The following is a 19541-nucleotide window of genomic DNA, read 5'->3' on the forward strand; positions in this document are numbered from 1 at the left end:
TTTTCCCCCCCCCCCCCCTGAGAACTAAGGTTGGTTCTGCCCCCGTTTATGAGTAATAAGATGATCATTTCTTTTCTTAAATAAGATATTAGCAATTATAAAATCATAAGCTATAGAAAAATCTAATATGATACTACCACCTTCATTAATCACTCCAAACTTATAGCCACAATGAATAATTTTAAAATCATCTACCTTTTTACCAACATGTCCTTTTAAATCTCTTTCAATGAAGACTTTTTCTTTAACATATATCTTTTGTATTAATTCTTCTAAGTTATTTTAAAATTTTAATTTTAAACACATCCAAAATTATTTGAAGAGCATAAGCACTTATAGTATTAATAATCTGAGCATTAATAACAATAGATAAAGATATACTTCTATATCCAATTATATTCATTTTTATAATATTATCCTTCAAACTCTTATTTATAATCACGCATACACCATTTCTAGCATGATTTCTACTAGAATACAAAAGTTTAAATCATAAAATATCAATCACCTTAACATTCTCTCCAACCCATTTAGTTTCTTAAATGCATATGATATTTATCTTCTTATGAATCATAATATATGTTAATTTTATTAATTTGCGTGAAAGGGAATATATATTCTAAGTTCATATCTTAATTTTAGTTTCACGGACTAACTTCTTTGCCCACATATGTCCATGATGTGCAATCCTTGTCTATTTAACACTGCATCTGGCCGCCAATGCAGCAATCCTTACACACCTGTCGCTTCCAAGGAACGTCTTAGTATTAACACAATGTATAAAATGATTTATGTCAAAATGATTTGACAAGTTTTATGTTAGATGTCGACTACTTGGAGCCAAGTTGCGATGGTTGAATTGTTTGATTGCCATGTTTGCACTTCAAACAGTGCTAAAATGGGCGATTACAAATATAGTGGTCTTTACTTTAGTATCATACTACATTCTTCCATTGTACATATACCCCTTCATATAGATTATCTTTATGAAGCATGGCAATGCATCATAACATGTACAGAAAAGTGTTCTCCATTAAAGCAAGTGTTACATACCTTATTAAGCTATAAGTCCTTAATCAAACTTCTCTTCAATTTCTTCTGCTTTCTCTCAATTTTTATCAAGTTCTCCAAGTCTCACATTATAAAACCTGGGTAAACTCCTCTCTTAAAGCTACCTTATCCACTTATTAACCCTTATGCCACCAACCTACTTACACGAAGCCATAATCTTCCCCACTTCATTTGTTTCGAACCTTGCATAACATTGGCGTGCCTTTATGAATGATCAAGATTTGTGAGCACAAATCTGTAAAACGAAAAGCGCTTCATTTTAAAAATTTCTGTAGACTTTCTGCAAAGTAAGCAGCTTAGGGAATCTCCAACCGAACTCCAAACACATGAATGACGTCGCTCGAGAGCTCCAGCCGAACTGTAAAATTTCCAGTATTTGATTGAGGGTGAACAGTGCGAACGTCGCACTGTTTACCTGTGTTATTTTTCTGTCTCTACCGAATTTATCGAAGAAACGCGTGAAAGATGAGAAAGACGGTTACCTTCTGCGAAGAGTGCAAAATGGAGTTCCATTGGAGATGAATCGTGTCATTTTTTAGCTTCACTGTATTTTGCAGCGAAAAAAGAGATTTTCGGTTGGAGATGCCCTTAGTCTAATCCCATCTTCATCCAATTTAAGGAATTATCACAATAGGCTGGCATCATGAGCAATCCAAGTTCTGGCGTTAATTCTTATATGCTAATAGAGCAGCTCACGTTACTCAGGCCCCATAGTTTTGATGGATCTCTTAACATTCTGCCAAAAAAACCTCTTTCTTCAATCCTAGCCATATCCTGTGGCTAAAACCGTGTAATTTTCCAACTGGATAGCTGCTTGCCGACGCAAGTGGTAACTGCTTCCTGGTACCCATTAATGGCAATTTATCTTATCTGGACTCATCAGATTTTGTTTTGATTCATTTCCTCTCTCGTTAAAATATCTCTTGTCGCATTGCATGCAAACTTTGGTTGGCAAGAAGGACATCGTAAGCCCTCTCATCATTTGATCTGTTTGTTTCTTTGTTTTGAGTAACAAATCAACTATCCTTCTTTGATTTGTTCTACTTGAACTACTGCGATTAGTTTTACAGTTGTTTGATTTTAGTATCTTCCTCTGGCGTACAATTTGTCATAAAAATAGAAGAAAGGATTCCTAATATAAAATTTGATGTGAGGATTTAAAGAAATATAAATAGAGAGAGATAACAATATGCACAAAACACAAACAAACATTGAAAAGAAGCTTTAGCTCTTCACAGGGTTTGTCTTTTGTTGAACTGTATTATACTTTGTTATATAGTGCTGTAAGGATTTGTGCAGCTGCGAATAAATAATTATTTGATAGTAATGATCAAATTGTCATTTTCATATTTAAAATCCACAAAAAAGAAGTTTCTTTAATTAAAATTGTTACGGGGTAGCTGTCAAGTAGAGTCTAATGAGTATTATAGAGTTTTTAGATCAAAGAAGAGAAATCAACGATGAAGACTAAGGGCTTCTGATCAGAAGGCAGGGAATAGAGATTCAAATCTTCTCATAAATTTCGTCTGACCAGGTGTTTTGCGCGTTGGATTGGAGCTCTGAGAGAACAATATGTGAAGAGAAGTTCAACAGAAAATTAAGCTTCATTTGAGACAGCTTTTGTACTACTTTTTAGAACCGTTTTCTAGTACAAAATTTTCAAATTCAAAAAAAATTTATACTACAAAGTTATTTTAGAAAACAAGAAGAAAGTCATCCCAAACGAAAGATAAATCTAGCAAACTTTACAATACTAGCTTGGATTGATTCGACTGACCCATTCAGATTCATGATAGAGGCCCATTGCCTTGGTCAACAAAGATGTCATCATCATAAGGGAGCTGAGAGCCTCTTCCTCTCATAGGGATTGTATGAACAAATAGATGGCCATTTCGTGGCTTTGCTTTGGCCCTTTGATGGCTACTTAGCCTTGGGATTTGTTTCATTCAGATGGATTTTGTTTTGGGATTTGTTTCATTCAGATGGATTTTGTTAGGAGTTCAGGTCATATAAAACATATTAATTGACTTGGTTTTTGGGATAATTCTTTGATTCTACAAAATGATTTGAGGATTATGAATCAAGTTGGATGTTAAGCACCAAAAACCCCTAAAATAAAATGATTTTATTTTTTTTTTTTCTGCACAAAACAATAAAAACAAAATTAAAGTTAATTTGAATGAGATTTTTTTGAACTAAAAATGAATTTAGGCATCGTATGGGACAGTTTTTTAATTGCTTTTTAAAGTAAATTTTCAGTATAAAATTTTCATTTTTAAAAAAAAAATTGTACTAAAAATCTCCTTTATAAAATAATACGAAAGCTGTCTCAAACAAAGCCTTAAAATCAAAGTTAAATTCCTTTGAATTAAAAGTAATGGCAATTGTGCAATAAAATGGACTTCATGTATATTTTTTTCTTTAGTTGCCTTCATATTGTTAAAGGCTAAAGGGTTAAACTAACAAGACAAGAAAATGAGAGCATTCTTCATATCATCATATTCCCTAACATGTTACATAATAACCAACTAAATCATATATTTATTTTATGAAACTTAACGCTACATAATATTATTTTACTCCCAGGCCACCATTGTTTTGTTAGTAAAGAAATGGAAATTAAGCATAAATCCAAGCGTTCCATTCACTATAGAAATAAAAAGTTGGAAAACTTTCAACTTATAGGATTACCAAAATGCCCCTAGATGGCTCACCTAGAGGAGAACCAATCAAAAAATGCCTTGAAACGCCTAACTCTTGAGTTGATTAGTTGAAATGGATATAGCTTGGATTTCACATTGTCATAAAAGATCTCAATTTAATTCAACCTATATCTCTACACCTATGATATCTTAACCATGGTTTTAGGTTGGCTTCTACAATAAGTTGGGGCATTGGAAAAATTATTACGTGCGGTATTCAGGCGCGCAATGTCACGCAATACATATTGCATCGGATAACGCGGCGTGTTCGGATTGGTCTCTGGATGCGTTCGAACACCACACAAAATAATCTCTCTCTATATTGGCACGCTATAGTTGTTTTTGGTTGATGTTTCTTGTTGGCCAAGAAATCCTAGGCCATTGAAAAGCTTCCTATAGATAGTTAATGCTCTAAAGAAATCAAGATGCAAATATTATCATTTTCCATATCACATCGACTATTAATGAAGTACAACCCAACAAATCAATACACATATGCGCATATCTAAACATAGACTCACATATGATTCTGAGTTCTTCTTTGAAGGTCGTTGATGTCATGAGGTGTTTGAGCAACAAATACAGGGCTTCCCATTATGATATCTCACAATTTATGATAAGATCTTGATAAAAGTGGGCCCAACAAATACTAAGAGATCGTAGATGACAAACACGCACTTTGACATCCCGTATCACTTCTATTGCCATCATGTAGACCCAAGCAATTTGACACCCCTTATCATTTCTATTGCCATCATGTAGACCCTTAGGCTTCGTTTGGTTCTTTCTCTCCTTTTGTAAAAGGTAATTTTAGAAACAATGGTTAAGATAATTGAGTTTTCTAACGGAAAAGTAAATATCAAAAAGCTTTTCAAAATAGTAGAAAAATGAAGTTTCCTAAAAAGCATTTCTATATAAATGTCCCATCCAACCAGCGACCAAAAAATACTATCGTCATTTCTAAACAGAAAAGGAAAAAAAATGCCGAAACAAACGAGGCCTTACCAAAAAAGTAACACTTTAAATTATATATCATGAGCACTCCCAATAAAGGAACACAAAATCACTACTATATTTCAACATATTTTGTACCATTCAAAATTCAATAAAAATCATGTAAATTTCACATGAAAATTTGAATGTAAAATGTCATCACAATAAAGTCGGTTCAAAAATTTTTTGTAGGATTTCTCAAAGCTTTAGAAATATTATGATGATTTTTTTTTTCGTCCTTAAAATTAGTAAGCGATTTGTTATGGTAGAATTCATCACAAGTTTAAAATACAATTGTAATCGAATTGCTATGATATAATTCCTCCTAAAATTATGGTTGAATAGAAAACACATTGCATTGGAAACATGGTGTGTTGTAATGATTCCCTGATAGATTTGCATTAATTTTTGTTGAATTTTATCTCAAATCCATGGCAAATCAAAGCAAAAACCTAGGTGACTTGAACATTTCATTACTAAATGGGAACTTGCTCTTACCATATTTTATGGATGAACACCTTTCCCAAAAAGAGCATTCAAAGTAAATCAACTCATGAGATGTTGGTGATAGCAGAGATTATCGCCGGACATCTCACCAATTCAAGTTCCAGTTTTCACGATTAATATACAATCATAAACTCAAAAATTCCGTGTACCACACGACCAAATAAATGAAATCATCAATCAATCGAAATACAGATCGAACATCTAACATTATTAATTAATTTCTCAATACACAATCCCGGCCATTTTCTCTTGTCTACAATCAGGGATGATTAGATAAATACCTTCGATCGCCATAATCACCCACGCAGCGCCGTCCGCCTAATCTCATCCCCTTTCTGGCCATAGCTGTTTCTCCCCATTTTCTGCACCTCTATCGCCCCAAAAACCCCATACATACTCCTGCTCTCTCCATTCCCCCCATCACCGCTGCTATTGCTCAACTCCCGTTCCCTTTCATCATCCTCCTCATCATCATCATATTCGTTATCACCATCATTGCTGTTATCATCATCCATCGCCATAAGCTCTTTCCCGTATTTGATGCTCTTCAGCCTCAACGCACCGGAACTGGAGCTAATGCCCGAACTCCCCACTTCACTATCCTTCGCATTGCCCAACTTGCTGTTCTTAGCCGGATCGGCAGCAGGGGAGGTACCGAGCACAATATCAAGCACTTGGCGCATGCTCGGCCGGCGATCCGGTTCAGGCTGGACCGATCGGGACGCGGCGTGGATGATGCGGCGCAATTGCTGGCTATCGAATTCGCCGCGGAGGCGCGGGTCGACAAGCTCTGCCAAACGGCCGGCGGCGATGAGCGGCTCGGCCCATTCGGTGATCGTGCGCTTGATCCCGCCGGCGAGCTTCTCGATGGGCTTGCGGCCGGAGACGAGCTCGAGGAGCAGGATGCCGAAGCTATAGACGTCGCAGCTTTCGGAGACTTTGCCCCACATAGCGTACTCGGGGGCGAGATAACCCAGCGTACCTTTTACGCGGGTGGTCATATGGCTTACGCCGTCCGGCATTAGCTTTGCGAACCCGAAGTCTGCGACGAGGGGGTCGAAGTTGGAGTCTAGCAATACGTTGCTGGCTTTTATGTCCCGGTGGATGATGTGCGGCGTTGCCTCGTGGTGGAGGTACCTGTTTGACAATCACAGTATGTCTATGATCAATATAGATATTAAAAAAAAAAAAAAAGTAAGACTATCAGGACTTAAATTATGATCTGATAGGCTTAGGGGTGTAAAAGTGTTTTGATTAATCTAGTTTGGGCTCAAGGTTGAGTTTTATTCTATGAATTTGAGCTGGCTCGTTTGTAAAAAAAGAAAAAAAAATTATTATCAATCAAACAATTATTAAAATAAAATCATAAAAAAAAAGAAATGAGAAGAAAAATCATAAATAACCACTTAATATAAAAAATTGAGATATAATTTTTAAATATTTTAACACTATTGTCCCTAAGATCATGATATTTTAAGTGTATTTTATATTACTATATTTTAAAAGAACCGGCTTACAGGCTAACGAGTCTAGTCAAGATTGGCTCAAAATTAACTTACTAGCACATCGAGCTTGGCTCCTATGCTATTTTTCGAGTGGAGTTCGAGCAGGCTCATGTGTCTACTTGAGTAACTAACTGCCCTAGATAGACTTGAATTTTTTTTTTATTTATATTAAGATTGATATTTACATATGATATCATTCAATTCAAAGATAATCAAATGTGTTGAAAGGATACTCTTATATAATTTTCTTACTTAAAATTTATCTGATTGATTCATCAGTTTTTATGTTACAAGAATTTGTTTGTGAGGCTATTAGAGAAGAAATGATATACTTATATTATGTATTAACCTGATTGAGAGTTTATTTTAGAAAATATGAGATTTAAGACATTGGAGAAAGTTAAATATTTTTTATCTTAAAATGTATTTTTTATATAATATAGAAGACATATTATATGCATCAAAGTTTTTCCTTGACAAAAAAAAAAAAAAAAAAAAAAAAAAAAAGAAAAAAAAAAAAAAAAAAAAAAAAAAAAAAGTGAAGAGAAACTGATATAGTAATATTTTCTTCATATGAGAATATTGAGGTGCCCCACAAACCTTATTTCTAGCCTTGTTCACATAAGGAAGTTGAGGATTAATATTGACAATAAAATTCTGGTTATTCTTTAATCTTCAATGGTTTTTTACATATATTTGGGTCATTTAATTAGTCAAAATTAATTTACATTTAATATGAATTGCTCTTATCATCTCTTTTATATGGATATTTCATTAAAACCCTCTCTCCTTCAATTCAAGAAAAAATATTTTGTGCGGTCCGGTGTCCGGAGACCAACCAGAATTCATCACATCATTTTTTTTTCTTGGCACTGATGCTCGGTTCGCTGTGTACCGGGTGATGTCGCATTCTGGTTGGTCTCCAGACCGTCCGGTGTCCGCACAGAATAATTTCACCTCCTTCAAACTCACATATCTTAACTTTAACAGCCTAAAACTCTTAATCATTAAGATAATCAGTTTTGACTTAATGGCCTCACGGTTTTGCCTTCTTGGAATAACTTCCAAAGAGATCACCCATCCTTGAAATATTCTTATATGAGCACGCCTAACTTTAAAGTTTCTACTGAAATTTCAATCATTACACAAAAAAGACATGAATTTCAATTCTTCAATTCTTTTTTACATTTTTCTTATTAATAAATTGCTTGTCTAAAAGAGAAACGGGTTTCAGGGGAAGTTTAATTCAAAATATATTAATTAATAGATTTTGTTATGTAATTGATTGCCAAGTCCCCCAATAGAACAGAAAAAACTATACTAAAATGATGGTAACATTTGAAAAAGAAAAAAATTATAAACGTTAATCCTATCAAAAACTGAAGATTAAAAGAGCTAGATATGTAGAAGTAAGTATTAACGACCAAATTAACCGCGATTATATGACAATTCCAATCTTATTAATCCCAAAGCAAAACCAAATGATTTAAATGTTATTAGATGTATAATCAAACTAATCTGATTAGTAAATCTGATCAAAATATAATAATAAATCAACTTACACAAGGCCTTCTGCAGATCCAGTAATGATGTTCATCCTCTTCTTCCAATCCAGCTGCGTTTCAGTGGCAAATTGACCATGAAGATGCGACAGCAAGCTAAGATTTGGCATATAATCATAAACAATAAGCCTCTGTTCTGCTCCAGCACAATATCCTCTTAGACCCAACAGGTTCTTATGCCTCACCCTTCCCAGAATCTCAACCTCCACCGCAAATTCCATCTCAGCTTTTGAATTCATAGCTTTCAGCTTTTTAACGGCTATCTGATGCCCATCTGCAGTCTTCCCCCAATACACACTTCCAAATCCTCCCTCACCAAGCATGTAATCTTCACTGAAGCCATTAGTGGCCGCATGAAGCTCCTTATATGTGAACAACCTCCATGTTGTGCTCTCTGGTCCTCCACCAGCAAATCTACATATCAGAAGCCAGATAGTATATACCGTCAGTAGAAAAAGAAGAAGACAAAAAGTTTCAGTAACTCTTATATATAAGCATTATTACCCTTGTGTGACCTTCTCATCGCCGCAGCAAGAGCTCACCATGGAACCCATCGCTGTTACCGGCGACAAAGCTTCGCCGTGACGGTATCCTCTCCTCTTCAGAATGAAAGGATTGATGGCAGACTTCAGAGCGCTGGATCTCAGCTTTTATGTGGTATCTTCCGGCCTTCACTAAACGATAAATAATGAATTGGAATTTATTAATTAGTGCTTAGTAGTGTTTTAAAAACTAATCAAGTTTTGGCTTTGGCAACCTTGTCCGGCTCGGCCTGTCTAGTTGGCCGGCAAAGGATGAGCTAAGCAGCTAGAAGAGTTACAAATCGAATCAAGTGTTGACGATTTCAATGAGTTCTTAAGCAGCAGGCTACAAGGGTAATAGTTGAAATTTTTGTTTTTGAGTAGGGGATAGACTCCACCCATTGAACTAAAATTTTGGCGAAATTGACATTTTCTTGAATTATAATATAAGATTTTTTTTGTAGATAAAATGGATAGAAATCTTTTCCAATTTTTCATTAGAAATGTCCAATGTAATACATATATAAGGGACATAAGGCCGTTTACAAATATAATATAAAATGGATGCAAGCCTTTGGGACGGTTTTTTTACTGCTTCTTAAAGCGGGTTTTTTGTACAAAAGTTTTAATTTTTTACTAAAAAGCTATTTTTAAGTAGTAAAAAAACCGATGCTTCTTTTGGGACGGCTCTTTTATTGCATTCTAAAACAAGTTTTTAGCATAAATTTTTTTTTCACTGAAAAGCTGCTTTAGAAAGCACTAAGAAAACTGTTACAAATGAAGCCTAAATATAGATATTGACTCAACATTTGGAAATGTTCCTCAAAGAAAAAATTTATATTAAGGATATCCTAATGTAATTTTATGTTTGGATGAGCTTAAGGGTTTTTGGATTTATATTGATATTAGTGCATACATATGGTATTATAAAATGCACTAATCTCAATACAAATTCAAAGATTCTTAAGTCCATTTTGACGTAAATTATATCAGGATATCTTTAAATAATTTTGCTTCATCTTTTACTTCTAAATTAGAAGACAAAAAGTATACCACTTGAGCCAACAGCTCTTTAATGATATATGCCATATGCTGTGCTTAGGGGTGAGAGAGTAATAAAACACAAAATTTGGGTAATATTTAGTTGGAATAAATTTGATCTTGGAGTTTGGGGGATCATCATTTAGAAATTGATAAGACAGAGAATAGTACAATGTATCCTGATTGCATCTGTAATTAATCAAAATTTTCCTTTACAGCTTATATTCCTTTCTTTTTACAGTAACTGGTTTCTGTATTTGCAAGCAGTTGCCTTATAATTTTTTTTTTTTATAATCCAACATGAACCGACTTGAAAAATTCGGATTGGAATTGGCTAAATTAATTTTCGGATTGAGTTTGAGTTAGAAATCTTTACACAAGTAATTTTCGGATTAGGTTAGGGTAGCGCTGTCAAAATTGGGTCACGGGTCGGGTTTGGGTAGAGCCCGAAATTGATTCGAAACTAGTTGACTTGACCCGAATCCGACCCAATTTTGCAAACTGGTCAGATATTTCAACCCAAATCAGACCCGCGTGGATTACCGGGTTGACCCGAGCTGCAGAAATAGCAACGGCAGTGGCTCGGCAACACCGCATGCGTCACGACAACACGGGCAAATGGTGGGTAGTGCAGGCACTTGACGCGGGCAGCAAACTTAAATCATATTCAGGCTTGAATTAAACAAGTTATTTTTTGGTTAAATAAATCATATTCAATTTAAACAGGTTTTCAAGATTGTTCAACAAGTTTTACGTTGGATCTGGATTACCTAACGCCACCCTCTACTTTTCTCATCTAGGACTTGATTTAAATGGATTGTATTGATTTAAAAAATATATAAGATCTATATGATAGACCGTCCCATTAGAGATAAGCCAATTTGGGGTCAAACGTTTTGGCCCATATGATAAACAAGTTAGGTTCCTAATAAGCTTATCATGTTGAATTAATTTTGAGCCAGATTGATTCGAGTCCAATCTGCCAATCTAAATTGACACTCCTACTCCATGTTCATGTTCATGAGTGATAATTGGGGAAGATGAACGAGTCCTCAAATATTTGGTCTTCCAAATAAACGCGTAGCACATTATAGAAGAGAGAACTAGATCAACATGGCGTAAAGTTAATACATTAATTTGATCGGCGTGTTAGCATTTGACAAATTACGCAACTTGAGATGCCATGTGGATGATCATTCAATGCAGAGCATGCAGTTATTGCCAAATGGAGACTGGCGTAGTCAGTTTTTGCTTTTTATTCTTTTTCTTATAGCTTTCTTTCTAAAGAACCAGAGACGTTAATAGCGAGGGAAGCTTGTCGTTGTCATTTGGTCTTTTGTCAGTAATTGAGAACTTCTCATTCTCTGTAAGGGCAGGTACTGATAGAGATGGTGGTAGAGGTGAATACTTATTAGTACCATTAAAGAACTTCTTAAGCATATCGAGTCTTTATCCTACTATGTGACATGAGGACTTCTCAGGAGTCGCTCATCCTAGTATTATTCTCCTCCAAACATACTTAATTTAGTAGTTCTAATGGGATCTGGTGCACTGTGATGCTGGTATGATTGCACCTTGATACTTGGGTTGTGTGGCTGAAATTTGAAATATGTTGGCAAGGCAATGACCTAGCTCCTCGTCATTTGTTGTTTATGGTCATTCATGTGTGATTGTAAATTTGCTAACTCCATATGTAAAACTTTTTTTAACCCTTTACATAGCAAGTGTCAACAAATTTAAATATAAAGATTGGGGGGATTGGGAGGATCTTTTTTTTTAGATGTTAAGATTTGTCTTTCAATCTCATATTTTAGTCTAATGTCTGCCTGCCTCATCCAGAGCTATATATAGTAACTTAGCCTAATACTAGAAAATACTTAATTAAGGGAATAAAAAATAATAAAAGGTATTGTACTATGCTTAACAGAAAGGGAAAATAGCATAAATGTGGAAGTGGAGAGTTAAACTATGTGTGGTGTTTGCAGGTAGGTGATAACTGCGACAGATGACCGCATCAATTCTCCCCCAGTCCTAAGAAGCTCGACACCAACAAGATTTCTATGATGTGTATGTTGTCTAGAGGATGATAACCATGGGCGGATTTAAGGGGGGCCCAAGGGGGCAAGTGCCCTAAAAAAAAATTCTTTTAGGCTCTCACCCTCTTTTTCTCTCTCTCTTATGCATATCTTCTCTCTCTCCCTCTCTCTCTCTCTCTCCCTCTCTCTCTCTCTCCACCGTTTCTTTTTCTTTTTCAATTTGTTTTTATGGCTGACAACCTTTTCCCTAGCTCTCCCTCTTACCTCTCTCTCTCTCTCTCTCTCCCTCTCTCTCTCTCTCTTGTAAAATATTTTTTAGTCATATTTTTATTTAAATTATATTTGAAAATATACGGTAGAAAAATAATTGAAATAGATTAGTATGATAATATATAGTTTAAATAAAATTGTGTTGAAATTAATTTAGATGAACATGCCAATAATTTTTTTTTGATTATCATAAAATTATGTTCTTATAATTAAAAAAATAATAATAAATTAAAACCATAATGTCAATTTCATGCTAAAATAAAAAAGCTCCGCCATTGATGATAACTGTAGATATCCGCTACATTGAATGTGAGTGAGGTGTGGATATCGGGTGGAAGGTCAATCACATAAGCGTTATAATTAATTCATGATATATCAATTTTATATAGATGGGGCATGTCTCTAGTGTCAACTCTTCAAATTTGAGCTCATTATGAGATCTCTAGCCCTAAAAACTAAATATGTTCCCAAATGCTATAAAACATTTAAATATTTACACATTATACCACTAGACCCTCTACCCTGTGAATTTTAATCATAGGACTTCTCCAAGACCTTTGATCATATCAAAATCATTGATTATGATATATTAAACATTAAACTAGCTACATTTTGATGGACTCAATTTGACCCCTATTTGATTATGGGTCAAAATGACCAAAATGTCCCTTTAGGGCAAATTTGAAGTTTCCTCCAAACTTTAATATGACCCGGTCAAATCAAACCCTAAAATCTCTTCCAATATATTCTAAACATCATTAGGAGTGCATAAGACTCAAACCCAGACCTTGGTTAAGCCTGGTTGACCAAGCCAACCTATTTTGACTAAAATACCCCTTAAGAGTTTGAATAGCCATTTTGATCCAAATGGCCTCCCCATTGCATGGAACCACTTTCATTCAAATCAATATATATATTTTTTAAACTTGTTGAGCTTAAACCCAAGCCCTGAGTCAACCTTGTTGACCAACTCAACTTAGGTTGGTCAAACGGCTCATTAAGGGTCTAAATGGTTAATTTGACCCAAATGACTATCTTGACCCATGAGACCACATCCACTATCTTTTATTGATCAAACCAAATCTTTTGAGCCCAAATAGACCATGACTCAAACTAGGTTGACCAAATAGCCCCTTAATGATCTAAATGGTTAATTTGGCCCAAATAATCATTTTAATCCCTGGAACCACCTTTACCAGACTCCATTTATCATTTCAAATCTATTCAGATCAAATTTAGCTCATGGGTCAACCTGGTTGACCAAGTTGACCCAATACCCTTTAAGGGTTTAAATGGGTCAATCTAACCCATCTAAGCAAATTGAATATTTCAAACCCTCAAATCTACCCCAATTCATAACTTTAACATGTCTTAGTCCTCAGTTAATCAAGTCCAAGTAAAGTTGACCAAGTCAACCTACCAAGACTTGGTCAAACTGTTTTAAAACCCATTTCATACATTTAAATTCCAATCTTTAACTTCCAAACCTTCTCCAATTCATCCAAGCAACTCAAAACCTCCACATCAGTAGTCATGTTGATTGGTTGACAAGTTAACCTAGTCAACAAAGTCTTCGTGAAGGTTTTAAATGGTCAAACTATATTCTATAGGACAATCGACTCACTACCTATCCACTCTATGACTTTAAGCTGTTTTGGGGGACACTTGACTTCAATCCCCCCCCCCGCCCCCCCCCCCCCCCCCCCCCCCCCCCCCTCAAATCTATCCAACTCAAAGGGATAAGTGCCAAAACCCTTCCCAAATAATGATCACACACTCCCATTTCCAAAAACCCCAACTCTAGCAAGCTCTAGCCCTCTAAGACTCTCCCTTATCTTTTCTTGTCCTCTCCCAAGCCATCCAAAACCTTTTCCCACCATTTCAAAGCTTCAAAATACCATTTAGTGAAGAGAGAGAGAGAGAGGGAGAGAGAGAGAGAAAGAGAGAGTAACTGAGTGAGAGAAACTCTTTTTCCTTAAAAGTTTTCATTCCAACCATCAAAAGTTTCTTAGGTCTTAAAAAATTGTAGAAGATTTCTCCAGCTTTCCATGAAATCAAAAATCCACCCATTGGATTTTAAGATAGCTTAACTTTTAGTTTAAACTTCAATTTGAAACTATAGGAAATCTATTATGCATGAGCCTCTAAACTCCAGGTATTAGAAGGTTTGATTTTCATTAACCTATGTTTCAAATTTCACTTGTTTTGATTGAAAATTTTTGAAGTTATGGAAATATGAAATTTTAGTTCATTTTGAACTAAAATCCTCTAGTTTGATCAAAGTCGTTCTATCGTGAGGAAGACACAATCTGACAGCCTAGATTCGGCTATGTCAACCGCAGACATTCGAGGGGCTCGAATGTCGGCCATTTTGATCTAGATCAGGACATGCGGCTAAATCCTAGTCGTCGATTCATCTGTCCAAAATTTCTACCACATATTTTAGTGGTAGCCAGGATGCGCGATGTGTGTCCCGAAATGTGTCAAATGACGGTGGTGATGACCCAATCATTACACCTTCATTATAATGATTAAAAATTATATATTTAAAAATTCATTTTAAATAGAAAAAACTTCAAAAAAAAAAAAAAAGAAAATTCATTTTAACCATTTTTTTGTATTATTGAAAAGGTATTTTCATGTATTATTTATTAAAATTAAAATCATGTTATTTTGATGACTGAATTTTGAGATATTTGAGTTTATTAAAAATTTAATTTTCTTAATTTTGAAATATTTTTGGACATCTTAGGCATCCCCTATAATTTTACTAGGTTCAGATGTAGTGGATTGCTGTGGTGTAAATTTTCAAAGTGATAGGGCTATTTTTTACCCAAAACTTTGAAAATTTATAACTCACAAAATTCTTAGAATTAGGTTGTATAAATTCTATGGTGTGCTTGAATATGTCTCAGGGCTAGATGGATAGAAGTTCAAACCCAAGTGAACATTAGTGACATCTAGAAAAAATAATTAAGGATTATGTCTAGACAACTTAGAAAATTCTTAGGAAACTATACATACATCAATTTGGGGTGAAACTTAACCACAATAAACTTAGTAACATTTTTCACCATATGTTTAAATTTCATTAGATTTTGAGCTCATTAGGTAAAAAAACTAAAAAAGTCAAATTTCAGCTTTTTAAAGGATTTAGAAAATTTAAAAACAATTATAATTAATCAAATTTAAATCCAAAAATATAAATAACATATAAAACTAACCAAAATTTAATCCTCTACCGATTAAAAATAAAAAACCTATTACTAAACATTTAATTTGACTTTAATTTAAGTTTTAATGAAAATTAATATTTAATTAAATTAAATAATTAAGATTTATTCAAAATTTTAAATAAATTCAAAATACTTGGATACACTCTTATGGGTCATCCCTGATATTTAGGAGTTTTTCCATATAGTTTGGGATGGTTTTGGATCAAAACAATCAAAATCTTCCTAATTAAATAATTTTAAAAATTCATTAATTAACTAAACTTAAAAAAATCACAAGTATTCTAAAAAATTCTAAATTGAACAAACTTAGTGTCATTAAAATTTATTTAAGATCTAGTATTTAATAAAAATGTCAAACATTAAGAAATAGGTTAAAGTAAAAAAGTCAACTTTCTGGCCAATAATAATTCAAATTTAGGTCAAAATATCAATAATTCATAACTTAATGAAGAAAATTTTAAATTAATTGAACTCAAAGACATTGAACTCCATTTGAGGTCTAATATTTATTAAAAATATCAAATCCTAAAAAATTAATAAAAAAGTTAACATTTTAGCTTACTCTAGTTTAAATTCCAACTTCAACTTAAAAAATTCATAACTAAATATAGAAAAATCTAATAAACGCAAACTATGTCTATTTACTTATCTTAAGGTCTAGTATTTAGAAAAAAAATTAAAATTTAAAAATTCATTTTAATTTAGAAATGTAAATTTTGACCCTTTAATTTAATATATTTAATAATTCAAATAAATCCAAAAAAATCAATATTTAATTTAAAATTCAAAAAAATTTTAATCTAGAATTAAAACAAAAAACCAATCATTCTAATTAAATTTTATCAACCCTTCAAAATATATTTTTAATTCATTAATATTTAAACTAAAACTAAATTTTTATGTGACCTTGGGCCAATCAAAATAGTAAATAACTTTAGGATATATCCAAATCACATAGCCTCTTGCACACACTTTAGATACTTGCTAGATTAACCGACTCTAGATCTAAGCTATGCCAATATTTACATTCTTGTTACTTGTGTGCGAGGTTTTCTATAGTTTTCACTATATGCTATTTGTAAATTAGTTTATTGGTATGAGTATTTATTTAAATTTTATAATATGTAAATTGATGTAATAGATGATAGATTACCCTTAGTTTAGGAATGATATGGATGCTCACAGAGCTTTTTGCATGTGGCCACGCTCATGTAGGGCTATAAATCAAGGGGGTAAAAAAATAAAGCTTTAAATAAACAAACTTTATGTAGGTGCTAATTGTTAAAGCCCATTTACAATTTAAAAGAGCATGGCCAAGTATGGATGATATTTTATTTAATGTGTATATATAATTGCTTGAGATATTTATTATATTAATTTCTTAGGATAATCTTATAGGGAGTAGATTTTTATTTTGAATTCTAATGTAATTTATTGAGTTGAGTTGTGAAAGTAAGTCTTTGAGTTAGGATACAACCATCCAACTTGGAGCCCAAAGATGAGTAAACATCTCTTAAAAGAGGGCTCCCTTCCATTTGGACATCCAAGTTAGGATAATTTTAAATATCCTAAGAGAAAATAAAACATCCATTTATGGGAGAGTTTCTTTTCATTTGGATATCCAGACCTAAGGAATCTAAAGAGCACGAAGAAGGAAAAAAAAATGAAGACTTAAAGTGTATCCCACTCAAAGTCAATTGCCTCAGTCCTAGGATTATAATCTGGATTATTGTTAGAGGTTCCCATCCACTTTTAATTTATTTAGACCCTGAGTTGTAATTAAAAGATATTTTCTTATAAACATTTATTTAATTTAATTGATTTGATTTGATTGATTTATTTATTTTTTTTTCATTTATGCATAGGGTTGCCTACTTTTTTTAGTTTCTTTTCTTACATGTCATTTTTATTTTTGCTTGGATATGATCAGAAGCTTGTGAGGGAATGATCAAAACTATTCAAAATTTAAATAAAATTTTTAGGATAATGTAGAAATTCTAATGATCTAAGAAGTATGCCCACGACTGCCGGGAGTCTGCATAAATATATTAATACTTTATCTTCATTGTTAGGCACATCCTCACCTACGGGTTATAACAGGTCACTTGACCTATTAGGGAGCACTCCTATCAAAGGGATGTTGTGTAATCTCTATAAAAAAAATATTTTAAAGCTTTTTTAAAACTGCTTCATACATTTTATATATTTTATTGAGTCAATTAGCATGCACTACTTTAAAATTAATTTAAAAGCATCTAAATCTTTAATTTTATTTTTCTTAAGCATTTTCACCCTGCATAAAGTCAAAGGGCCAATTAAGATCTACGTTAGATGTTGGCCCAACTCCTCAAAACTTTAATTAAAATTATCCCTACACTCTTTCAAAAAGGGTCTGGATACATGGATTTTAAATCGCTTAGGTGGTTAGTTGGCTCCCTAGTCCAGGCTATGGTAAATCCAACTTTTACACTATATTAACTAGGTTCAAGTCACTATCGTCTAATACCTAATTTAAATTTAGGTTCTGAGACAACTTTAGGCCTTAAGACCTTAACTTCCAGGAATATAATCCAAAATTTCTAATCAATTGATCAACTCAAACTAAAATATCTCTTCAAATCAAAACTTAAAGCCTAACACATATAATAGGCTGGGGTATTTCTAAATTATTTTAGAATCTCAAGACACCCTTTACCTTTCTTCAATAAGTGTTCAACCTTAATCGAAACACCAAATAAAATTTTCACCGTTATTCTAATTGAGAGTATTCGTAGGAAATTCATCGTCCCTATAATGTAATTTACTATGAGGGCTTACACTCGTAGGAAATTTAGAACTCACATTTATTTTACAAATATTGATATAAAAAATTCATTTTATTTTCTCTAGGAAAATTAAAATTAACGACGATAATTATCGTCATGTTCGAGCAATTGATAATGAATGATATTTTCTTCCTTTGGGGAGATATATCATTTGTTGATAAAACTTAGAATATGAAATTAACAATAATTCATCTAGATTATCATAGCTAGATATTTGATTGAACTTTGTTGTGACATTTCTAGGCCATATGCAGTTATTTCTTAAATTTGACTATAATATTCAAAGTGGAATTTGTAATTCTAAATATGAACCCCATTTTAAAATCTTATTTCCACATCTCAAGGTGGAATACCTTTCTTAATGGGATATTCGATTTCATAATTAAAATTCAAAGTTAATCTCAAAATTAAAAAAAAGAAAGATTAACCTTTTCAAAATCCATTTTCCAAAATTCAACCCCAACACGAGGCAGTGGAACATATTATCGAGGGTTCTATTAATGAACTCAGTCTGACTGTTAGTTGGTGGGTGATAAGCCGAGCTGAACTGAGCTGAGCTTGAGATCAGTGTTTAACCTCTTCCATAGCTCCCTCTAAAAGTTGCTAAAAAACTTTACGTCACAGTTTAAGGTATGGCTACGGGGTAGCCCGTGCAATATTACTATTTCCTTGAAGAAGAGGTGGGTAATATTGACAGCGTCGAATGTCGTTTTGCACAAGAGATAATGTGCCATTTTAAAGAAATAATCGACAATGACCATGATGGAAACGACTTCACACTTAGTCAGAGGTAGGTCCAAAATCAAGTGTTAAATCTTCCGAAATAGAGTTAGGGATTGGAAGATGAAGACAAAGTCTAGTATTTTTAGTTGTACCTTTATTTATTTGATAGACATAGCACTTCTCTATAAATTTGGTAACATCTCTATGTAAGTGTGGCCAGTAGAAGCGTGCATGTAACAGCTCTAAAGTCTTACCTCGCCTGGTATGAGGTGCCAAACTAGCACTGTGGAGTTCTTTAATCAATTGAGTCTGCCACGATGAGTCGGGAACACATAAGCTATTCAACTTAAAAGAAAAACCCATGATGGAACATATAGTCTTGTTGCAGTTCGCCTACCACACAAGTTGCCCAAACCTAAGAAAAATCCTTGTCTATGGCTTAAAGCTCCTATAATGACTGCTAGCCAGTGATTTCAGTTTGAAGGTGTGTTAGAAGGGTCGAAGGCCTTCTCAAAGCATGTGCAACTCTATTTGATTGAACCTCCTTGT

The 19541-nt window shown here is 33.6% G+C and overlaps 1 protein-coding gene across 2 annotated transcripts; it reads right to left on the bottom strand.

Annotated features, from left to right (window-relative positions):
* Positions 1–4117: 4117 nt before the first annotated feature.
* Positions 4118–9002, bottom strand: LOC110096831 (PTI1-like tyrosine-protein kinase At3g15890). 2 transcript variants are annotated; one of them, XM_028701313.1, is made up of 4 exons: positions 8845–9002; positions 8341–8754; positions 5555–6410; positions 4118–4565 (listed from the first exon to the last, which is right to left on the bottom strand). In XM_028701313.1, the coding sequence occupies exons 1-3, from the start codon at positions 8892–8894 to the stop codon at positions 5570–5572; spliced, it is 1305 nt and encodes a 434-aa protein (XP_028557146.1). In that variant the 5' UTR covers positions 8895–9002; the 3' UTR covers positions 4118–4565; positions 5555–5569. The 2 variants fall into 2 exon arrangements, with proteins under 2 accessions (XP_028557146.1, XP_020678613.1); XM_020822954.2 differs by lacking the exon at positions 4118–4565 and having other exon boundaries at positions 5403–6410.
* Positions 9003–19541: the final 10539 nt, after the last annotated feature.

The sequence above is a fragment of the Dendrobium catenatum genome, unplaced genomic scaffold (genome assembly GCF_001605985.2).
Source record: "Dendrobium catenatum unplaced genomic scaffold, ASM160598v2 fragScaff_scaffold_1676, whole genome shotgun sequence".
In the NCBI taxonomy this organism is placed as follows: Eukaryota; Viridiplantae; Streptophyta; class Magnoliopsida; order Asparagales; family Orchidaceae; genus Dendrobium; species Dendrobium catenatum.